Source organism: Rhodotorula toruloides (genome assembly GCF_000320785.1).
Source record: "Rhodotorula toruloides NP11 unplaced genomic scaffold Scaffold6, whole genome shotgun sequence".
Lineage (NCBI taxonomy): Eukaryota > Fungi > Basidiomycota > Microbotryomycetes > Sporidiobolales > Sporidiobolaceae > Rhodotorula > Rhodotorula toruloides.
This window is the reverse complement of record NW_015622966.1, coordinates 62,830-79,679: the sequence shown is the minus strand read 5'-3', so window position 1 is coordinate 79,679 and position 16,850 is coordinate 62,830. Positions and strand designations below refer to the sequence as shown.

Here is a 16,850-nt window from a genome sequence, read left to right as displayed (position 1 = left end):
AGACCGGGCTCCTTCCCGTCCGGCATCCTCACGCCGCGCGCTGCTCAATGTCCATCCAGAAGTCCCGCTGGTGAGCAAACCCTGCAAGAAAAAGCGAGATCAGCGAGCTTCTGCACGCCCGAGGACGGTCGGAACGCACATTGCGACTCGCAATGCCACGGCTCGGCATCGTCCCACTTGCCATTGACGCTCCTACCGGGTAGCTTGTGAGGCGACGAGGGTCCGCGAGGCGTGAAAGAGAGGCGGTAGCGGTGCAGGAGTGAGGGTGCGAGTTTGGTGATCTCGAGGAGGGCGACGTGCTGTTGCGATAGACTAGTCAGTTTGACGAGCTCGTGACACAGTCGAAGACCTCGAGGGAGGTCAACACGAGAGGAGGTGGCCGAGGAGATGCGAAACGCACCTTTCCGATACAAACGCGGTTCCCGCTTCCAAACGTCAACAGGTTCTTCTCCATCGTCTTGCGCTCCTCGTCATTCGCTTCAATCCACCGTTCGGGCCTGAATACCTCGGCATCGGAACCGTAGACGTCGGTGCGCTGGTATACGAAGGGGGACATGCCGATGTGGACGCCTGCCGAAAGAGCGGGTCAGCGGAGGCGCGGTGCGAGGCTTAAAGTTTGACGCACCTCCTGGGAAGTAACGACCGCCAATGACAGCACCGCCAGCCGGCACGACGCGAGGCAGAACCCAGGGAACGGCCGGGTGAAGACGAAGCGTCTCCTTCAAGCAGGCCTGCGAGAGACGTCGCATCAGCGTTGGCTCATCACAGAGCCTTCGGTGCAATGCACCTGGAAGTAGCTGAGCTTCGAGCCGGCAGCCTGCGAGATCGGGAACGATACGGCGCCGTTCTCGATCGCCTCGTCGAGCTCGTCCATCACCTTCCTGTACACCCGCTCGTCCCTCACGATGTAGGCGAGCAAAGCGCGGAAGGTGATGCTGGTCGTGTCCGAGCCTGCGCCGAGGATCGAGTTGGCCTGGACCTTGACCTGCTCAATCGTGAAGGGCGAGCCATCCGCGTTCTTCGCCGCGACAAGCCGGCTCAACATATCGCGCCGCAAACCCGAGTCATCGCCCGTCTCAGCAGCCCTGCGCATCTCCTCCAAGCGGAGCGCAACGGCCTGACTCGCCTTTTGACCGAGTGCGGCAGCGCCCGACGAGCCGAGTTTGCGGGTGATCCAGCGGTGCAAGACGGGGCGAGCCCAGGGTTGCGTGCCGGAGAGACAGGACGATGCGGTGTAGGCATCAATCATCGGGAGGTACTGCTCCGTGTCGGCCCCGGCTTTGCAGAGGCCGAAGGAGCGCCCGAAGGCGATCTCGCCGACGGCGTCCATCGCAAGGAACTGTGCGAGTAGCTGTGAGTGCGAGACCTCAGAGGCTTGTGAGACGGGCGGGCCCAACCTGCAGCATGTCACCCATGTTGACCGTCGCCTTTCCTCCGTCCTTCGCAAGTTGCCGGTCAAAGTACTCGCAAATCTCGTCGAAGCAGGTGTCGACGTATTCTTCGAGATCGAGGAGGACGTTCATGGCGAAAGCCGGGCTGACGCTGCGCCGAGCGAGCTGATGCTGCGCGTGAGGAAGGGTGGCGAGGAGGGAGGGCTTGGTGACTTTCTGCTCGGTAGAAGGAAGTCAGTAGGCGCGATCAAACTCGGGGGAAGGGAAGGCTGCGCACGAAGAACTGGTAGAACGGCGCCTTGTCCTTGACGGGGCCGCCGAACTTGTACAAGTCGTCGACGGCGCGCGGATCCGTCACCGACACCATGTTTCGCCCTATCCTGACGAACGGTCCATGCTTGTCGTGCAGGGCCTTCAACTCCCAGCCAAAGTCTCGCTTTGCGCCGCGAACGGTGAGCCAGCCGCCCACGCCGAATCGAGCGCGAAGAGGTCCTGGGATGCCGGCGAGTGGGTGGAAGAAGCGGCAGTAGAGGGCGTAGGTGAGCAGCGCGGCGAGGAGATTGCCGCAGACCGTGACTACAAGCTGTGCCGGGTCGAGCGAGTCCATGTGGGGAGACGTGAGGACGATGGGCGGAGGGGAGAGAAGGACAGCCAGCCGAGCACCAGCAAGCCCGAGGGACCCCGCGTCGCGACAGTAGCGACAGCGAGAAAAGCACCGCACTCGCTAAGCGTGCCGTCGTCGTGCCGTGCGGCGGTGGAAACAACCCCCACCCCTTTGTCGGCGGCGGGCGGTAACGCCGAGGTGCCAGCCGGCTTATTAGCAATGTAGACAGTGCAATAGCAGTCTTCACGATCCAGCAAGGCCGCTGAACCGGACGGTCGCGGAAGTCGAAGTGAATGGCGGGAGGCGAAGAGGGGGTCTGGACGAGACGCCTCGTCCTGGCGGGCTCGAACGCTCGATGATGGGCTGGCTGGCTCGTCGAGCACTAGCTATGTCTCCATGAGACTGGCTCTGTCCATCACACCCTCGCCGCTGCTGTTGTCGTCGAGCTACACCTCCTCGACTTCGTCTCGACTGATGAGGTTCACCAGTGTGTGCCAGGCTTCGAGGATGGCTGCAGCGTTCTGAGCAGGACAATTGGAGCTCTAGGACACTCTGTACAAGCACATACCGGGTTTCGAGGCATGGCGGCGGCAGGAGGAACGCTTGCTGCAGATTCCGCAGTGACTTCTTCTCCCTCATCGCTTTCGTTGGCGTCCAAGCTCTGCATGCGACTCCTTTCCCCTCCGCGCGCGCCATGCGGCGCCCTCCTCCCCGTGGCGGTTGTGTCCGCGGAACTTCCGTCGCCTCCTGATCCTCATGGCGTTTCTTCGTCTCGCTCGCACTTGGCTGATCTTCAACTCAAAACGCTCGCTATGGCAAACTTACAGCCTCCACGCCTGACCCGCATGCGATCCTTCTTCAGGTCGGAGGCGCCCACGCCGCCCACTCCTTTCTACCTGCAGACTCCACGCAACCCCGTCGACGCTGAGCTAGTCCGAGGGCTCGACGTTGCGAGCTTCGCCTCGGGCCTCGCAAGGATGGTCGCGGGATGGGCCAAGCACGAGTACAAGGACGCGCACATCGTTTTTACCGGTGCGTCCCCTCCTGCGCCAGAATTCGCAACTCGAGCTGATTCTGCTTCGCAGGCTGGACCGCTTTGCAGGTCATTGCGGCGAGCGTGCTGGAACAAGTCTATCAGGAGGCGAGCTCGGGACAACTGCTCGAAACGCTCGGCGTTCCTCTTCACGCGACCCGCTTTTCTCACGCAGTTGTGCGTCTCGAACGTCACCGAGCTTCCCGCGGATGACTGACCACTCGTGTCAACAGCCCATCTCTTTCGACTTACGTGGCGAGGATGCATCAGACGCAATGTCGCACATCCAATACGCCTTGTCCTTCGAGCGGGATGTGAGTCCGCGAGTCTGCTTCTTCGTCCTCATCTCGACTAACGTCACAATCGCAGCACGACGGTTTTCCCACCAACACAGGATCACGTAGCCGGCTATGGCTCTTGCACGACTTGTACACCTCGCAGAAGTGTGTTCCGTCTCGCCGACCTCTGCCTCCATCAAACCGCTCTGATACCTCTCTCCGTAGCTCCGGCTCCTCCGCTTCCGACCGCGCAAAGTACGCCGTCGCAATGGAGGTGCCGACTCGCCCTGGCCTTCCGACCGCAACCGTCCAGCTCACCGTCATCGGCAATCACGGCCACAAGCTCGTTCCTAGCGCACAAGACGTCACCTGCGAGAGCCTCAGGGCGCTCTTCCGACAAGCGGTACAGGACCTTGTTCGCGGCACGCAACTGAGCGCAGAGAAGCTCGTTATGGCGCGATACGCCGTCCAGCTGCTCGAGTTGCGCTACCGGCATGCGGCTTCGAGGGATCAACTCAATATCTATCAAAGTCTCAGTCGCTCGCATGAAGCGGCGGTGAGGGTGCAGGACCTCTCGTCGGACGTCTTGAACGAGGCGGTCAAGATGGAGCAGTCGTGGTGGAGGGATACGACAAGGTTCTTCGCCACTCCCGTTCCGCCGTCAAAGGAGATTGCGGCGCTGTACGTGAAGCACTTCGAGCTGACCCGAGAATGGCTGGAGAGGGTGAGTTGCGCTCTTCCTTCTCTAGCGCCTTAGCTTGCCTACTGTCCGTCGTCGCTCGGGGCAGCAGTTGACGGTTTCGTCCACAGCGACGTCAATTGCCATTCGATACCGATGCACCGGCGCACTCGCTCGCGAAGCACTCTCCCTTCGAAGTTCGCGCCCGCTCGTCGTTCTTCTGGCACTTCGCGCCTCTCTACCTATCGGCAAGAACACCATCGAGAACCCCGTATCGTATCTTCTGTATCGCTCGCGAGCGCCTCGCCGGTTCAGGTTGATCTGTAACCTGCGAATTCGTACGAAGCGACCTTCCCACCCGTACTCCGTGTCATGCGCAGAGCTCCTGCTCGTCCTCAGAGTTACTGCAGATCTGAAAGAGATTGCTGACCCCACGTCTCTCTCGGAACGTCCACGATGTTCAGATTCAGCGGAAACGGAACCTCTCGAGGCGCGCAAGAGTATGAAAAGATGATGTGCCGCCTTGCAGGCCCGCTCAAAACACGCTATCATCGTGCTCTACACATTTGTGACGATCGAAACGACTGCAAAACCAAGCCGTCAGCGGAACTAGCCACGAAGCGGAAGCGGAAGCGCGAACTCACCATCGTCTTGCGCGCATCGGTGTGTTAGGCCAACCTTCTGTGGTCGCGGCGCGAACTTGCTCGACTTGCCCCAGACTGCGTGCGTGAACGGAGAGGCGAAGGGAAGTGAGCGAGGGGGCGGGTCAGTTCCGCTTGAGAAGCGAAAGGATCGTGGTTTCAAACGCACCGACGGCATATCTGCGGTACGGAAGGAAGCGGGAGTCAATCAGCGAAGTTTAGCAGGAGCAGCAACGAGAGCGAACGCACTTGAACTTGTTCTTGATGCCCCTGTGAACGCTGTCGCACTGCAAAGGCGAGCGACCAGTCAACGAAGGCCTCTCTGCTGCAAGGACGCTCAGCTGCACAGACGACGAGTACGCACCACCGCCTCCATTGTGGCATCCGTCTTGATGACCAACGGGTCCCCCAGATCCGGTTCCTCGCCGCGCTTCTTCGTGTACACGCGGTTGAAGCCCATCTTCTCCCACACCCGCCGCTTGAAGACTTCGAGATTGAGGTCAAGCTCGCACGACATGACCATCGTGTGAGGGAGCCGGGCGAGGCGGTCGACTTCTTCGAGCGAGATAGAATCGATCTTGTTGTAGACCTGTAAATCGCCGAGTGAGCGCGCCGGAGGCTCGAGAGCGGTAAGGGGACGCACGTAGAGACACGGAACATATTTCCGGTTGCCTAGGATGACGTCGATGAGGTCGTCCGTCGAGATCTGCGAGTAGGGCGTTAAGCTCAGCCAAAATGAGCGACGATGGCGAGGACGAATCAACGCACGTCTTCGCGGATCATCACGTCGGCATTGTGGATCTGCGGGCAACCACAGCGTCAGGGAATGCGAACCAGCGTCCGGTAGTCGACGAAGCTCGCCTTGTAAGCCTGCAAGATACCCCTGATCGTCCGCTCGTCGGTCCTGGTCAGTGGAACCGTCGAGTTGATGGTGATTCCTCCGGCTGTCTTGGCTTTGAAGACGACGTCGGGCTTGGAGCGGTTCAGCCGGATGCCGATCTCTTCCAGTTCGTGCTCGAGCTGTTGTCGCTGTTCGTCGCCCCTGAGAAGCGCCGAGTCATCAGTCTCGTTCCTGCAGCAGATCTCGCGAGAGCAAGGGATACGCCGTAGGACACTCACTTCGTCACGTCAAGCATCATCTGCGGAAAAGCGTCAGCGAGCGAAAGGGAGTCGGAAGGAAGCGAGACGTACAACAACCAGATCCGCTGTCTGTACCCCACGTCCCACGTCAAGAAGCATCAGCTCGATATGCTTGTTGTACCGCACGGAAGCGAATTGGACGGACGCAAGCGCACCTTTGCTACCGCAACGACCTGCCTTCCTCGTCCGCGACCGCTGGAAGCGCCCTCGATGATTCCGGGCAAATCCAGAACTGTTCCGCAGAGCAAGAGCGAGTGAGTGAGAGTCAGGTGAGATAAGACAAGGGGTGGGAACGCACGCTGGACTTTCGCGCCTTCGCAATCGAGAACTGCACAAAAAAAAAGGTCTTATCAGTCTCGCGAACAACAGGGCGTACTCGCTCATGACCGATTGGCTGGCGTGAAGGATCCGATGAAGCGCGACGCACCGCCAGGAACAGCCACGAGCGTCGTGAAGGCATATGCGGCTGCTACACTCTCCGTGTTCGTGACCTTGCTGAGGAGGGTACTCTTGCCGACCGACGGGACTGCGCGGAAGGACCGTCAGCGTTTCGTCTTCAGCCGGCAGAACAGGGAGACGGGAAGGCGGCGGGGAACACACAGCCGATCAAAACCGCTCGACCGTAACCACTGCGCCGTATCAAAGCAGGTCAGGTCGGCGGATCCGGTGGCCAGGCCATCTGCGGCACGCACCTCTTCGCAACATCGAATCCCTCGCCCTTCCCGCCGCTCTTTGCACTCTGTCCTTCCAGCAACTCTGCGCGGTACCGCGCGAGTTTGGCTTTCAGGAGGCCCAAGTGGTACTCCGTCGCCTGCGGAAGGGTTGTCAGTCAGTCTCGGAGATTCGAGAGTTGCGAGTGCACACACCTTGTTCTTCTGCGTCCGAGCCATCTCTGCGAGCGACGGAGCGAGATGAAGGTGAGCAGAGAAGGGTCAAAATGCTGGACAGCGAGCCGTACCTTGCTCAATATCACGAATCTTCTCGAGGACACCCATCTTGCACTAGTCGCTCGCGGTATGTAGAAGCGGAAGGAGGGAGGAGGAGGAGGTCGAGGTGGAGAGGAAGAAGTGAGGTCGACGTGAACTCGTGGTGACGGCGTAACGCTTCTGCAGGACGTCGAAGGTTTCCGTAGAAGCAGACCCACAGTACCCAACAACCCAGCAAAGCGGTCGGCAGGTCGTCCAAGTCGATGAGAGATGAAGAGGAGGAACGAGGTCAGCGCCGGACGAGGAAGTGTGAGACGAGGACGGACGGCTTGTCTGCAGTTTAGTCGCAATCTGTGAGGCAGCAGCGAGTCCAACAAGCCGGCAGGTCGAAGCAGTGGTGCGTGTTCTCGCCAACCCTCTCTTTCCCTCGTCCACTCCGCTTGATTTCATTGAACACCGCTAGACTGCCCGCTTGACTGCACAGACACGCTCAAGGACTGCTTCTATTGAGTGTACTGCCTTTGCCGCAGCCATGGTACGTCTCCTCCCGCCGTTGTACCTCCCCTTGCCCCACTCACGCTGTTCACTCGTCTCGCCACGCAGTCTGTCCTGTTCGAGACATCGGTGGGCGACATCATCGTGCGTGAGACCCACACAAACCTCGCCGTCTCGTAGCTGACATGCTCGTCTCTGCAGGTCGACCTCGAGACGGAACTCTGCCCTATCCTCTCGCTCAACTTCCTCAAGCTGTGCAAGGCGTACAAGTACAACTTCTGCTCGTTCCACAACGTCGTCCAGGACTTCATCGCCCAGACCGGCGACCCCACCGACACAGGCCGCGGCGGATCCTCCATCTTTCACCTCCTCCCTCCCTCGTCGCATGCCTACCAGTCCACTCCGTACTTCGCGCCGACCGAGATCACGCCGAAGCTGAAGCATGTCGCATTCGGCACGCTTTCGATGGCGGTAGCGGGCGAAGGGGAGCAAAGAGGCTGCGGCAGCCAGTTCTTCTTCACTCTCAAGGGCGACCTCGATTACCTTGATGGCAAGCACGCGCCGTTCGGACGGGTCATCGAAGGCGAGGACACGTTGCAGAAGATTAACGAAGCCTTGACGGACCAGGAGGGCAGGCCGCTGCGCGACATCAGGATCAGGCATGTCATCGTCCTGGGTGCGTTGCCGTCCTCTCCCCTACGGGCGTCAGTCTCTCTTGCTGACATTCAAAGTCTACAGACGACCCGTTCGACGACCCCGAAGGCCTCGATGTCCCGCCCAACTCGCCCGTCCCGACCGCGAAGCAGCTCGCCTCTCTTCGCGTTGGCGACGAAGAAGAGATCGAAGAGTCAGGCGACGAGGAGGAGATTGCTCAGAAGCGACGAGAACGGGATGCGCGCGCTCAAGCCCTCACGCTCGAGATGGTCGGCGACTTGCCCTTCGCCGACGTCGCCCCGCCCGAGAACGTCCTCTTCGTCTGCAAGCTCAACGCCGTCACGACAAGCGAAGACCTCGAGCTCATCTTCTCCCGCTTTGGCGAGATCCTCAGCTGCGAAATCATCCGCGACCAGAAGACGGGTGATTCGCTGCAGTATGCGTTCATCGAGTTCAAGGAGCGCGAGGATGCCGAGCGCGCTTACCTCAAAATGGACAACGTCCTCATCGATGACCGCCGCATCCACGTCGATTTCTCGCAGGTGCGCTTACGTCCCTTTCGCTTTCTCGTCTTTCGAAGCTGACTTCCACTCGTCTCGCAGTCCGTCTCCAAGCTCCACGACTCCTGGGTCTTCGACCGCACCGGCGGCCGACCCCCGCCCAACCGTTCTTCGCGCCCTCACGCCTCCTCCTCCTCACGCCGCTCCCGCTCCCCCTCCGGCTCGACCTCCGAACAAAGTCGATACTTCTCCCGCGTGGAGGGGGCGCATGGGGAGATGGTGTTTGATTTGGCGGAGGTTGATGCGAGGGCGAGGGAGAGGAGGGATCGGGATGGGCGGCGGGATAGGGACAGGGATGGAGGACGAGGAGGAGGAGGTGGAGGTGGGTATCGCGATGACCGACGAGGGGATGGGAGGCGGTACGATGACCGTGAGCGGGATCGAGGGTATGGCGGGCGGGAGAGGTACGATGACCGACGGGATGCGCCGAGGAGGGCCGACCGCGAAAGGAGGAGAAGCAGGAGTCCCGGGCCAGATCGAAGGGAGCGGGATCGCAGGGATAGGGACAGGCGGTACTGAGCTTGTCGGAGCTTGTAAGTGGATCCTGCTCGACGCCACATCATGACTGTGAGACCATGTTCAATAACGAGATAAAGCTAGCCCAAGACTACACAAACCACCCTCGACAGTCGTCGCCTCCTACGCTCAATGCTCCGCCTTCACGCGAGCAGGTTGTGCTGCGAGAACCAATGCCTCGCCTTCTTGCCAAAGATCCACGCCGGAATTGCCAGTCCCGACGTCGTGACGACAAGCGAGCCGAGCGAGACGAAGAATTGGCGAGGTCCGCGCGCCGCATACCAATCGTTGATGATGAAGGTGATGCCGAAGCCGATGGAGCTCTTGATAAAGACGACGAGGCCGAGGCCGTCTGCTGCGCCGTCGCGGAGCGAGTCGGTAACGTACGAGATGCAGGAGATCGTTGCTGCCGAGACGCCGATGTGGAGGATGGCGATGAACTGGCGATCGCGATAAAGGAGGTCAGCTTGCCGATCACGTGCATGAGTGAAGGGCCAGAAGAAAGGAGGAGAAGGAGGACGCACAATGGCGGGAACGATCCAAGAGGAAGACTGCTGCAAGCCCCAGCCGTAGAAGCCCATTCCGCCAAAGACGAGGAAGAGGATCATCGGGAGGAGCCGCTGCGAAGACGGGGATTAGCCACATCCACAGGAAGAGCCGAGGGTAAGGCTACGCACGAACTCGGGCTCGTAGATTCCGTTGTTCCGCTTCGAGAGGTACTTGGCGGACATGTCGGACAAAGGGCCCGTCGCAAACGTGCCGATTAGGGTGCCAATGAGCGGAGGGATACCACCGACGAGACCGATTCCGCCGACTGTGAGGTTGTAAGGCGGCGCGCCAAAGACTTGCGCATAGACGGTGGCAGCGAGTGGGAGGAGGTTGAAGCAGACGGAGAAGGTGAGGGACGCCCAGATGATTGTCGGCGAGATGAAGTAGTAGAAGGGGCGGAGGAAGAGGGTGAGGAACGAGACGTCGGTCTTCGAGCCGGTCGAGAAGCGGTACTGCGTCCAGCGCGAGGGAGTCGCCCGCTCGATATCTTGAGGCGCCGTGACGACTTTGCCCAATACGACCTCCTTCTGCTCCGGCGCGTACTTCTCCTCAGACGGCGAGCCCGATCCGGTCGTCAGCATCTCGCGGCGTCGTTCGAGCTCGGCGTAGTAGTATGACCGGTCGTACTCCATCTCGGGGACGAGGAAGATGGTGCCGAGGAGGACGAGGCCTGCGGCGAGCGATTGCCACCAGAAGGCAAAGTGCCAGCCCTGCCGCTGACAGATCTGCGCCGAGATGACCGGTCCGAGGTTGATGCCACCAACGAGTCCGAGGTTCCAGAGCGCGATGCGGAACCCGCGTTCGTGGACGAAAGTGATGGCCGCGATGGCGGACGGAGCGCCGTTGAACCAGCAGCCCATCGCGAGACCTTGAAGGACGCGAGCGGCGCAAAGCGAGGGGAAGTTGGTGCCGGACGCGCCGGCCCAAATTTGGCTGACGAAGGCGACAACCTGTTTGCGTGCGTGAAGGGATCGTCGGCGAAAGCAGCGGAAGAAGCGACAAGCAGCCGCACCGATGCAATGAGGAAAGACGGCCGCGTGCCCCATTTTGTCTGGATAGGGGCAAAGATGCAGCTTCCGACTCCGATGGCGAAAACGAGCGAGCCTGTGGACGTTTGAAGGAGATTGTCAACTTGCGAAGCGGCGTCATGTCGAGAGCAAGACGCTTTACCGTTGAGGCCTGTCGCAATCTGGGATAGCGGGCGTCCCAGCTGCTGCGACATCTCGACGAAGGCGGGCGCGACGAGCGGGCCGCATGTTCCCGCGAGGCAGGTGCCGAGCAGGAGGACGGCGTAGGCGGCCTCCTTGCGGAAGCGAGACCAGTTGAGCGGGTCGAGCGGGTCATCGGACGGTGTAGGGACGAGGACTGTGATGAGAACTGTCAAGGAGAGCTAGAGGAGAGGTGAGGAAGGAACGTACTGAGATCGGGACGGCCAGGAGCATGCTTGCTGAAGACATCCGACTCGGTCGTCTGCGTCTCTTCGAGAGCAGCGGTGCCGAGGACATCGAGAGGGTTCGAGACGTTCTTCGGCTCGAGGATACCGAAAGCCATGGCGTGAGCGAGTGAGGAGAAAGCAGAAGGGAGAGGCGAGTCGAGAAGGGAATCGTCGGGCGATGGAGACCAGCGATAACGAACAAGCGGGGAGTGCGCGGGGTGTAGAGCGGAGCGCGATCACTGGTCACGACCAGTCGAGGCGAGCGAGGTCTGATTGAGAGGAAACGACGAGGAGAAGGGTTGGTCCGGCGGGGCCAGGAGCGCGCGGAGGTTCTCGTGTGTACGATAAGCGTCGTTCAGGAACACATGGGACCCTGCAGGTGCTCATTCGGTGCAGTGGGCGGTTCATTGGAGAAGGGAAGGAGACGGCGAGACTGGTCGAACGAGAGGTTGCGCCGCGAGCCACACCGCTTGTCTCGCCGTTCGGGCTCTTGCGGCGCGACATGCCTTCCGAGGAGTGTTCTGAATGGTCCTGGACTGACCGCATCGACGCCCGCTGCTGCCGCCTCGTCTTCTGCTCCTCATCAGTTTCGCGGCGACATGCTGGTGAATCCCGCTGTGCACCCGCCGCTGCAGACTCAGCTGCCGCCTAATGGCATCGCTAAGGTAGAAAAGGCGTCCTGGGCTGTCGAAGCGGCCGCCAAGAAGGCTGCACAGAGCGCACTCATACCCTCCGCCTGGAGACTGCCCTCGACCCTCCTCGACACGCTTCCCCTCGACGTCCGGCCAGTCGTGGCGGCTTGCGGCCTGCTCACAGCGAGACAAGTGACCATCACTGAGATCGACGAGGCGAGCGTAATCCTCACGCGCCTTCGGAACGGCGAGTACTCGGCTGTCGAGGTTGCAGAGGCGTTCTGCCTGCGAGCAGCCATCGCCCACCAGCTCGTGCGTACTCCAGATCACACCTATAGGAGGTCGTACACCTGACAGACATGCCACGCAGACCAACTGCCTCACCGAAATCCTCTTCGACGCGGCACTCGCACGCGCAAAGCAGCTTGACGAGCATCTCGCGCTTACTGGCGAGCCTGTCGGTCCCCTTCACGGCCTTCCGATCTCGCTCAAGGATCAGTTCGACATCGCGAACGTCGACTCGACCATGGGTGCGCTTTCGCTTCTCGCTCCTCTGCCGCCCGTACTCGAGTTCTGACTGACGAGTCCACCGCAGGCTTCACTGCCCTCATTGGGCGGCCAGCGCAGCGAAACAGCGTTCTCGTCGACCTCCTGGAAAGGCTAGGCGCTATCATCTTCTGCAAGACCAACGTTCCGCAGACTCTCATGGTGCGTCCACCTTCCCTCCTCGCGGGTCTCCAACTCGATCTGACGACTTCCTACAGGCCGCAGAGACGAACAACAACGTCTTCGGGCGCACGGTGAATCCGAGGAACCGAAACTTGACGAGCGGAGGATCGTCCGGCGGAGAAGGCGCTCTCCTCGCTCTCAAGGGCAGCATCCTGGGCGTCGGGACAGACTATGGTGCGTATCGCTTCGTCCTCCTTGGCGCTCCCCGCTGACACTCGCCTGGACAGGCGGCTCGATTCGCGTCCCCTCGCACTGCTGCGGCCTCTACGGTCTCCGCCCAACAACCCGCCGCCTCCCCTACGCCGGCGTGACGAACGTCATGAAGGGCTACGAAGGGATGGAGTCGACTATCGGGCCGATGGCGAGGTCGATCGACTCGCTGGAGGTCTTTATGCGGGCTGTTGTTGGGGCGGAACCGTGGTTGTTTGATGCGAAGACGGTCGAGCGGGTGCGCGAGTGCTCCAGTCCACGCTGCACTTCACACTGACGTTCACGAGCTTGCAGCCATGGAGACGTTCGACTCTCGAGCTGACTAAGAAGCTGCACATCGCTTTCGCGCTCGACAACGGTCTCGTCCACTCGCATCCTCCGATCCGTCGCGCCATTAACGAGACCGTCGCTGCACTTGCACGTGCTGGACACCAAGGTGCGCTCCCAGCACCGCTCGAAGACGAAGGACCTGACTGATCACGGTTTGCCGATAGTCACGCCTCTGCAAGGTATTGACTGGCGCGAAGCGAGGGACCTCGTCGGGCTTATCTCCGGCGCAGATGGTGGCGCCGACTTGCGCTCTTTCCTCTCGTCGGGCGAAGTACGTATTTCCCAGCCGCTCGACGCCTCGTATGGATATGTTCACGCTCTCGCTCCGTGCAGCCCGTCATTTCCGAAGCCTTCCCCTTCGCCGCCTCCACCTCCCTCACAGTCCACGAGCTCTCCCAGCTGATGCAGCGGCGAGACGCCTTCCGCCAGGACTTTCTCCGACTGTGGCGCGAGTCGGCGAAGATGAGCGACGAGGGAAGGCCCTTTGATTTGGTCGTTTGTCCGGTTACGACGCATCTTGCTTGGCCGCATCTGGGTCGACCGCAAGACTCGGAGTGCGTTCCTTTCCCTCGCTTTCGCCGCTAACTGCGAGCTAACTCGCTCACCTTCGACGGTCCGTCGCAGACTGATCACCTGGACGACGACCTGGTCACTCCTTGACCTCCCCGCCTGTACCGTCCCCGTCGGCGAGCTCGACCCGCTGAAGGACGCGCCGTATCCCCCGCCCGAGGCGTTCTTCTCCCAGCAAGACCAGCGTCACTGGGACTCCTGTGCGTCCCTCGTCTCCAGCTCCTTCTCCCAGCGTACTGACAGACACGTGATGTGACAGATGCGCCCGAAACGTTCGAGAACGCCCCGCTCGTCGTACAGCTCGTCAACCCGCGCAGGTTCAGGGAGGACGAGTTGTTGGCTATGGCGAGAGTTGTTGAGGAGGCTGTTTGCGGTGGACAGGGTGAGGAGCAGTAGATCGAGGATCGCAACGCAAGAGCATTGTTCCGACTGAAGCGGAGTGCGAGGTGCGCGAGAGAGGCAGGACAGGTCGAGGAAGTCAAGTCTATATCGAATTGTTCCGTCTCTACCTTGCCGTTTGCTGCGCCTGTGTTCTGCCGCGCTATGTACATCGACCGTCCGCTCGTTCCTGCTTCTTTCGACCCGCTCACTTGCTCGCCTCGCGCTCCATCATCTGTTCCTCGATGATTTCGGTCAAGACGTCGACGATAACTTGGTGGTCTTCCTCCTGCTTCAAGCCGCTGTGCGAGTGAAAGCAACGAGAGTCAGCTGCCTGGAGATCGAACAAAATCTGCGAGGCTCGGAAGAGGAAAGCGAAGGACGGAGACACACCTCACGACAATCGTGCCGACAAGCGGCTCGATGCCCTGTACGCGGACGGGGAAGCCTCCGCCGTGGATTGCGTACTGCAAGAGCCGGAAGCAGGTCAGTACGCCCTCGAAGGATCTCGAGGAAGAGCGAGCAGGTAACGCACGTCGTCCTCTGAAGCGGCGAAGTAGCTCGGGATGCCCTGCGGCCACTTGAGCCTGAGAGAAGCAGTCGACTTGCCCCACCTGCCCGTACGGTCGTCAGCCCTCTCGTGTACAAGATCCGAGGCCAGGAAGAGACGCACCGAACCACGCTCCTCCGCTTCCTCTCAGCCCAGTACTTGTTGTCCGGCTGACTACCCTCCGCGCAGACGGCGAAGAAGTACTGCTGGTCGTCTGCCACAGCGCGGATGTCGATGATGGCTGGCTTGGAGGGGAAGTTTGACCGGATGTGGGCGCGGAGACGACAGCCAATCTCGAAGGCTGCGTCGGCGGTGAAGGTTACCAGGCGGAGCTGTTCGGAGCGCTCGACAGCGCCGGCGTCGAAAGACATCGTGCCAGCCGGTGGTTGGTGAGGAGAAGGAGTTCAAGCGGAGTCCGGTGATGACGGCGAGGAGATGAAGATGAGGGCTTTCTAGCAGGGTAGCGTGATTGAGAGCGTCGCTACGGATCATAGAGACGCCCTGATACGAAGCGGAGCACGAGACGACAGCGAGACGAACAACTCTTCCTCGAGGAAACGGAACGACGACCAAGTTCCGTCCACTTGTCTCTATAGATACACCTCCGACTTGTCCGCCTACTTGACCGAACTGCTCAGCTTCCACCGCCCGCTTCCTGACCGCTTCGGCGCCTGGCCTGCCGAAGACGAGAGCGAGGACGAGGTCTTCATTTTGGCGGCGGCGATGACAAGGTCCTGCGAACATGAAGGTGTCAGCAACGCGTCCCGAGAAAGCTATTTTGAGCGACGAGACCCTGTCATGAAGGCAGGACGCAGCGCAGAAGCTTGTCAGGACGCACCTGGATCATCCCGTTGTAAACCTCCTTGTCCTGCCCCTCCTTCTCACGCATCATCAACGCATGGGTCAACACCCCGCTCGCCTCGACACTGATCCTATCCAACTCGTCGTTCATCTCCCTCAACTTGGCCAGACTCATCAACGTCAAGTCGTCCTCCTTGATCCCCATCAACTCGTCGGCTCGCGCACGGTTCATGGTTGGTGCAGGGGCGATGAGATTTGAGCGAGAGGCGGATGAGCGAGAGGTGCCGTAGGGAGTGGACGAGCGCGAGTTGGGGTTTGGGGAGGAGAAGGGGAGGGAGCCGGTGCCGCCTGGCGGAGCGGATGACGGTCGCGCGGGAGAGACAATGGATGCGCCGTAAGCCGAGCTCGCTCCGAGTGTCGATACCCGCAACTCAGCGGTCTGTCGGACACGAAGGTCAGATCGGTGACCTGTAGGGGAAGAGGCTCGACTGAACGCACGTCTTCGGGAGGAACAGCAATACCCATCGAACCGAGGTGTTCTCTCCGTACTCGCGATCGTCGCCAGTCAAGCGGTTTCAGCGCCGGGAGCTGCGAGAGGTCCGCCAGGAGATTCCGTCTGCGAGGCGATTCGGGTCAGTTCAGCAATCTCGAGAGGGGGCCAAGTGAGACGCACGAAGACTCGGTGACCAGGACCTGTGCGACACCCTCGACCTGTCGTTCGGGCTCGTCGCTGACGGCCTGAGCAGCAAGCGGCCACGCGTCGCGGAAGAACTCCTGCAGTTGCGGCGCGATCGCTCTTCGTGAGATGTCGCTTAGGTCTAGTCGAAGAGGCGGGAAGGTGGCGAGTACGGGCTGACGAGAGAGGGCTGGGGAGGGCACAGGTTGTGAGGGTGCAGGAGTGGGCGTCTCGAACGCCGACTCGTCGAGCGGTGCCGCATCGCCAAAATCGCCAAAGTCACCAAAGTCGTCGTCTCCTTCCGCTTCTCCAACCTCGCCAAAGTCGTCAAAGTCGTCGCCGCCTTCCTGGGCGGGCGTACCAAAGCCATCGTCGTCGTCTGCCGGGAAATCGTCCATCGGGGGTGCGTCAAAGTCGTCCATGGGCGGGGCGTCGGTCGTGTGCGGGATAGGTAGGGTTGTAGACAGAGTAGTAGAGGCCACTGGCGGCTCAGGATGGGCGGGAGCAGCGGGTTCGGGCGATGCGGATTGAGCGGGAGGTGCAGTTGAAGGTCGTGCGGGTTCGTGCGCCGCTTCGTCGTCCAGCGCCTCTGCATTCGTTTTCCGCGCTTCTTCTGCATCATTCTCTGGCCCCTGTGTCTCCTCCCGCTCGTTGTCGCCGCCCGCCTTGTCCTCCTCGAACCCTCGCTCGACATCCCGCTTCGCCGCCTCGACCTTGGGCGATTCTGCGCCCCAGGCCGGTCCCGTATCCTCCTCTTCTGCCTCCAGAGACAGCCGTGGCGGTTCCGGCGGCGAGATGGTCGAGTGCGATGCGAGTGGGGGCGACGGGTCGTCCCAGGGATTGTCCATCGTGGTTGTAAGGGTCGTGAGGCAGACAGCAGCTTGGTAGTAGCCAGTACAGACGGGCAGAAGTCGGTTCAGTCCAGCAGGGCGGTGTGTGCGAGCGGTACAAGGCAGACGTCCTCGACGACGCTGGTCTCCTCTCGACAACAACCTCGGCATCGCTGGAACTGGCTGGACTGGGCTACGACGCCACTCGTTGACTGCCTCGGACTGTCTGCTACCAGCTGCGCT

At 61.0% G+C, this 16,850-nt stretch overlaps 8 protein-coding genes across 8 annotated transcripts; 3 read left to right on the top strand and 5 right to left on the bottom strand.

Annotated features, from left to right (window-relative positions):
* Nucleotides 1-28: 28 nt before the first annotated feature.
* Nucleotides 29-1,998, bottom strand: RHTO_07105 (cytochrome P450; the record flags this gene model as incomplete). Its single annotated transcript, XM_016420763.1, has 7 exons — nucleotides 29-81; nucleotides 140-299; nucleotides 401-570; nucleotides 626-731; nucleotides 788-1,339; nucleotides 1,398-1,607; nucleotides 1,669-1,998. The coding sequence occupies 7 exons, from the start codon at nucleotides 1,996-1,998 to the stop codon at nucleotides 29-31; spliced, it is 1,581 nt and encodes a 526-aa protein (XP_016274490.1).
* An 809-nt stretch (nucleotides 1,999-2,807) lies between these two features.
* Nucleotides 2,808-4,305, top strand: RHTO_07104 (uncharacterized protein; the record flags this gene model as incomplete). The annotated part of the gene is made up of 6 exons (XM_016420762.1): nucleotides 2,808-3,027; nucleotides 3,081-3,205; nucleotides 3,262-3,342; nucleotides 3,398-3,471; nucleotides 3,532-4,030; nucleotides 4,117-4,305. 6 exons carry the CDS (start codon nucleotides 2,808-2,810, stop codon nucleotides 4,303-4,305), a joined length of 1,188 nt encoding a protein of 395 aa, XP_016274489.1.
* Nucleotides 4,306-4,543: 238 nt separating this feature from the next.
* On the bottom strand, nucleotides 4,544-6,761 carry RHTO_07103 (developmentally regulated GTP-binding protein 2; the record flags this gene model as incomplete). Its single annotated transcript, XM_016420761.1, has 17 exons — nucleotides 4,544-4,569; nucleotides 4,630-4,704; nucleotides 4,796-4,806; nucleotides 4,876-4,913; nucleotides 4,991-5,215; nucleotides 5,270-5,332; nucleotides 5,395-5,427; nucleotides 5,488-5,668; nucleotides 5,746-5,765; nucleotides 5,818-5,835; nucleotides 5,922-5,998; nucleotides 6,065-6,094; nucleotides 6,194-6,292; nucleotides 6,367-6,395; nucleotides 6,459-6,577; nucleotides 6,633-6,658; nucleotides 6,725-6,761. 17 exons carry the CDS (start codon nucleotides 6,759-6,761, stop codon nucleotides 4,544-4,546), a joined length of 1,107 nt encoding a protein of 368 aa, XP_016274488.1.
* Nucleotides 6,762-7,224: 463 nt separating this feature from the next.
* On the top strand, nucleotides 7,225-8,920 carry RHTO_07102 (peptidyl-prolyl cis-trans isomerase-like 4; the record flags this gene model as incomplete). The annotated part of the gene is made up of 5 exons (XM_016420760.1): nucleotides 7,225-7,227; nucleotides 7,296-7,331; nucleotides 7,389-7,863; nucleotides 7,926-8,383; nucleotides 8,444-8,920. 5 exons carry the CDS (start codon nucleotides 7,225-7,227, stop codon nucleotides 8,918-8,920), a joined length of 1,449 nt encoding a protein of 482 aa, XP_016274487.1.
* A 140-nt stretch (nucleotides 8,921-9,060) lies between these two features.
* On the bottom strand, nucleotides 9,061-11,017 carry RHTO_07101 (MFS transporter; the record flags this gene model as incomplete). Its single annotated transcript, XM_016420759.1, has 6 exons — nucleotides 9,061-9,357; nucleotides 9,442-9,537; nucleotides 9,595-10,416; nucleotides 10,479-10,570; nucleotides 10,637-10,831; nucleotides 10,885-11,017. The coding sequence occupies 6 exons, from the start codon at nucleotides 11,015-11,017 to the stop codon at nucleotides 9,061-9,063; spliced, it is 1,635 nt and encodes a 544-aa protein (XP_016274486.1).
* A 483-nt stretch (nucleotides 11,018-11,500) lies between these two features.
* On the top strand, nucleotides 11,501-13,768 carry RHTO_07100 (amidase; the record flags this gene model as incomplete). The annotated part of the gene is made up of 10 exons (XM_016420758.1): nucleotides 11,501-11,845; nucleotides 11,904-12,063; nucleotides 12,129-12,241; nucleotides 12,298-12,436; nucleotides 12,490-12,710; nucleotides 12,767-12,908; nucleotides 12,967-13,073; nucleotides 13,136-13,356; nucleotides 13,427-13,572; nucleotides 13,632-13,768. 10 exons carry the CDS (start codon nucleotides 11,501-11,503, stop codon nucleotides 13,766-13,768), a joined length of 1,731 nt encoding a protein of 576 aa, XP_016274485.1.
* Nucleotides 13,769-13,958: 190 nt separating this feature from the next.
* RHTO_07099 (DUF336 domain protein) lies at nucleotides 13,959-14,671 on the bottom strand (the record flags this gene model as incomplete). The annotated part of the gene is made up of 4 exons (XM_016420757.1): nucleotides 13,959-14,052; nucleotides 14,144-14,217; nucleotides 14,286-14,364; nucleotides 14,424-14,671. 4 exons carry the CDS (start codon nucleotides 14,669-14,671, stop codon nucleotides 13,959-13,961), a joined length of 495 nt encoding a protein of 164 aa, XP_016274484.1.
* Nucleotides 14,672-14,917: 246 nt separating this feature from the next.
* Nucleotides 14,918-16,778, bottom strand: RHTO_07098 (uncharacterized protein; the record flags this gene model as incomplete). The annotated part of the gene is made up of 4 exons (XM_016420756.1): nucleotides 14,918-15,034; nucleotides 15,139-15,540; nucleotides 15,600-15,717; nucleotides 15,775-16,778. 4 exons carry the CDS (start codon nucleotides 16,776-16,778, stop codon nucleotides 14,918-14,920), a joined length of 1,641 nt encoding a protein of 546 aa, XP_016274483.1.
* Between the last annotated feature and the right edge of the window lie 72 nt (nucleotides 16,779-16,850).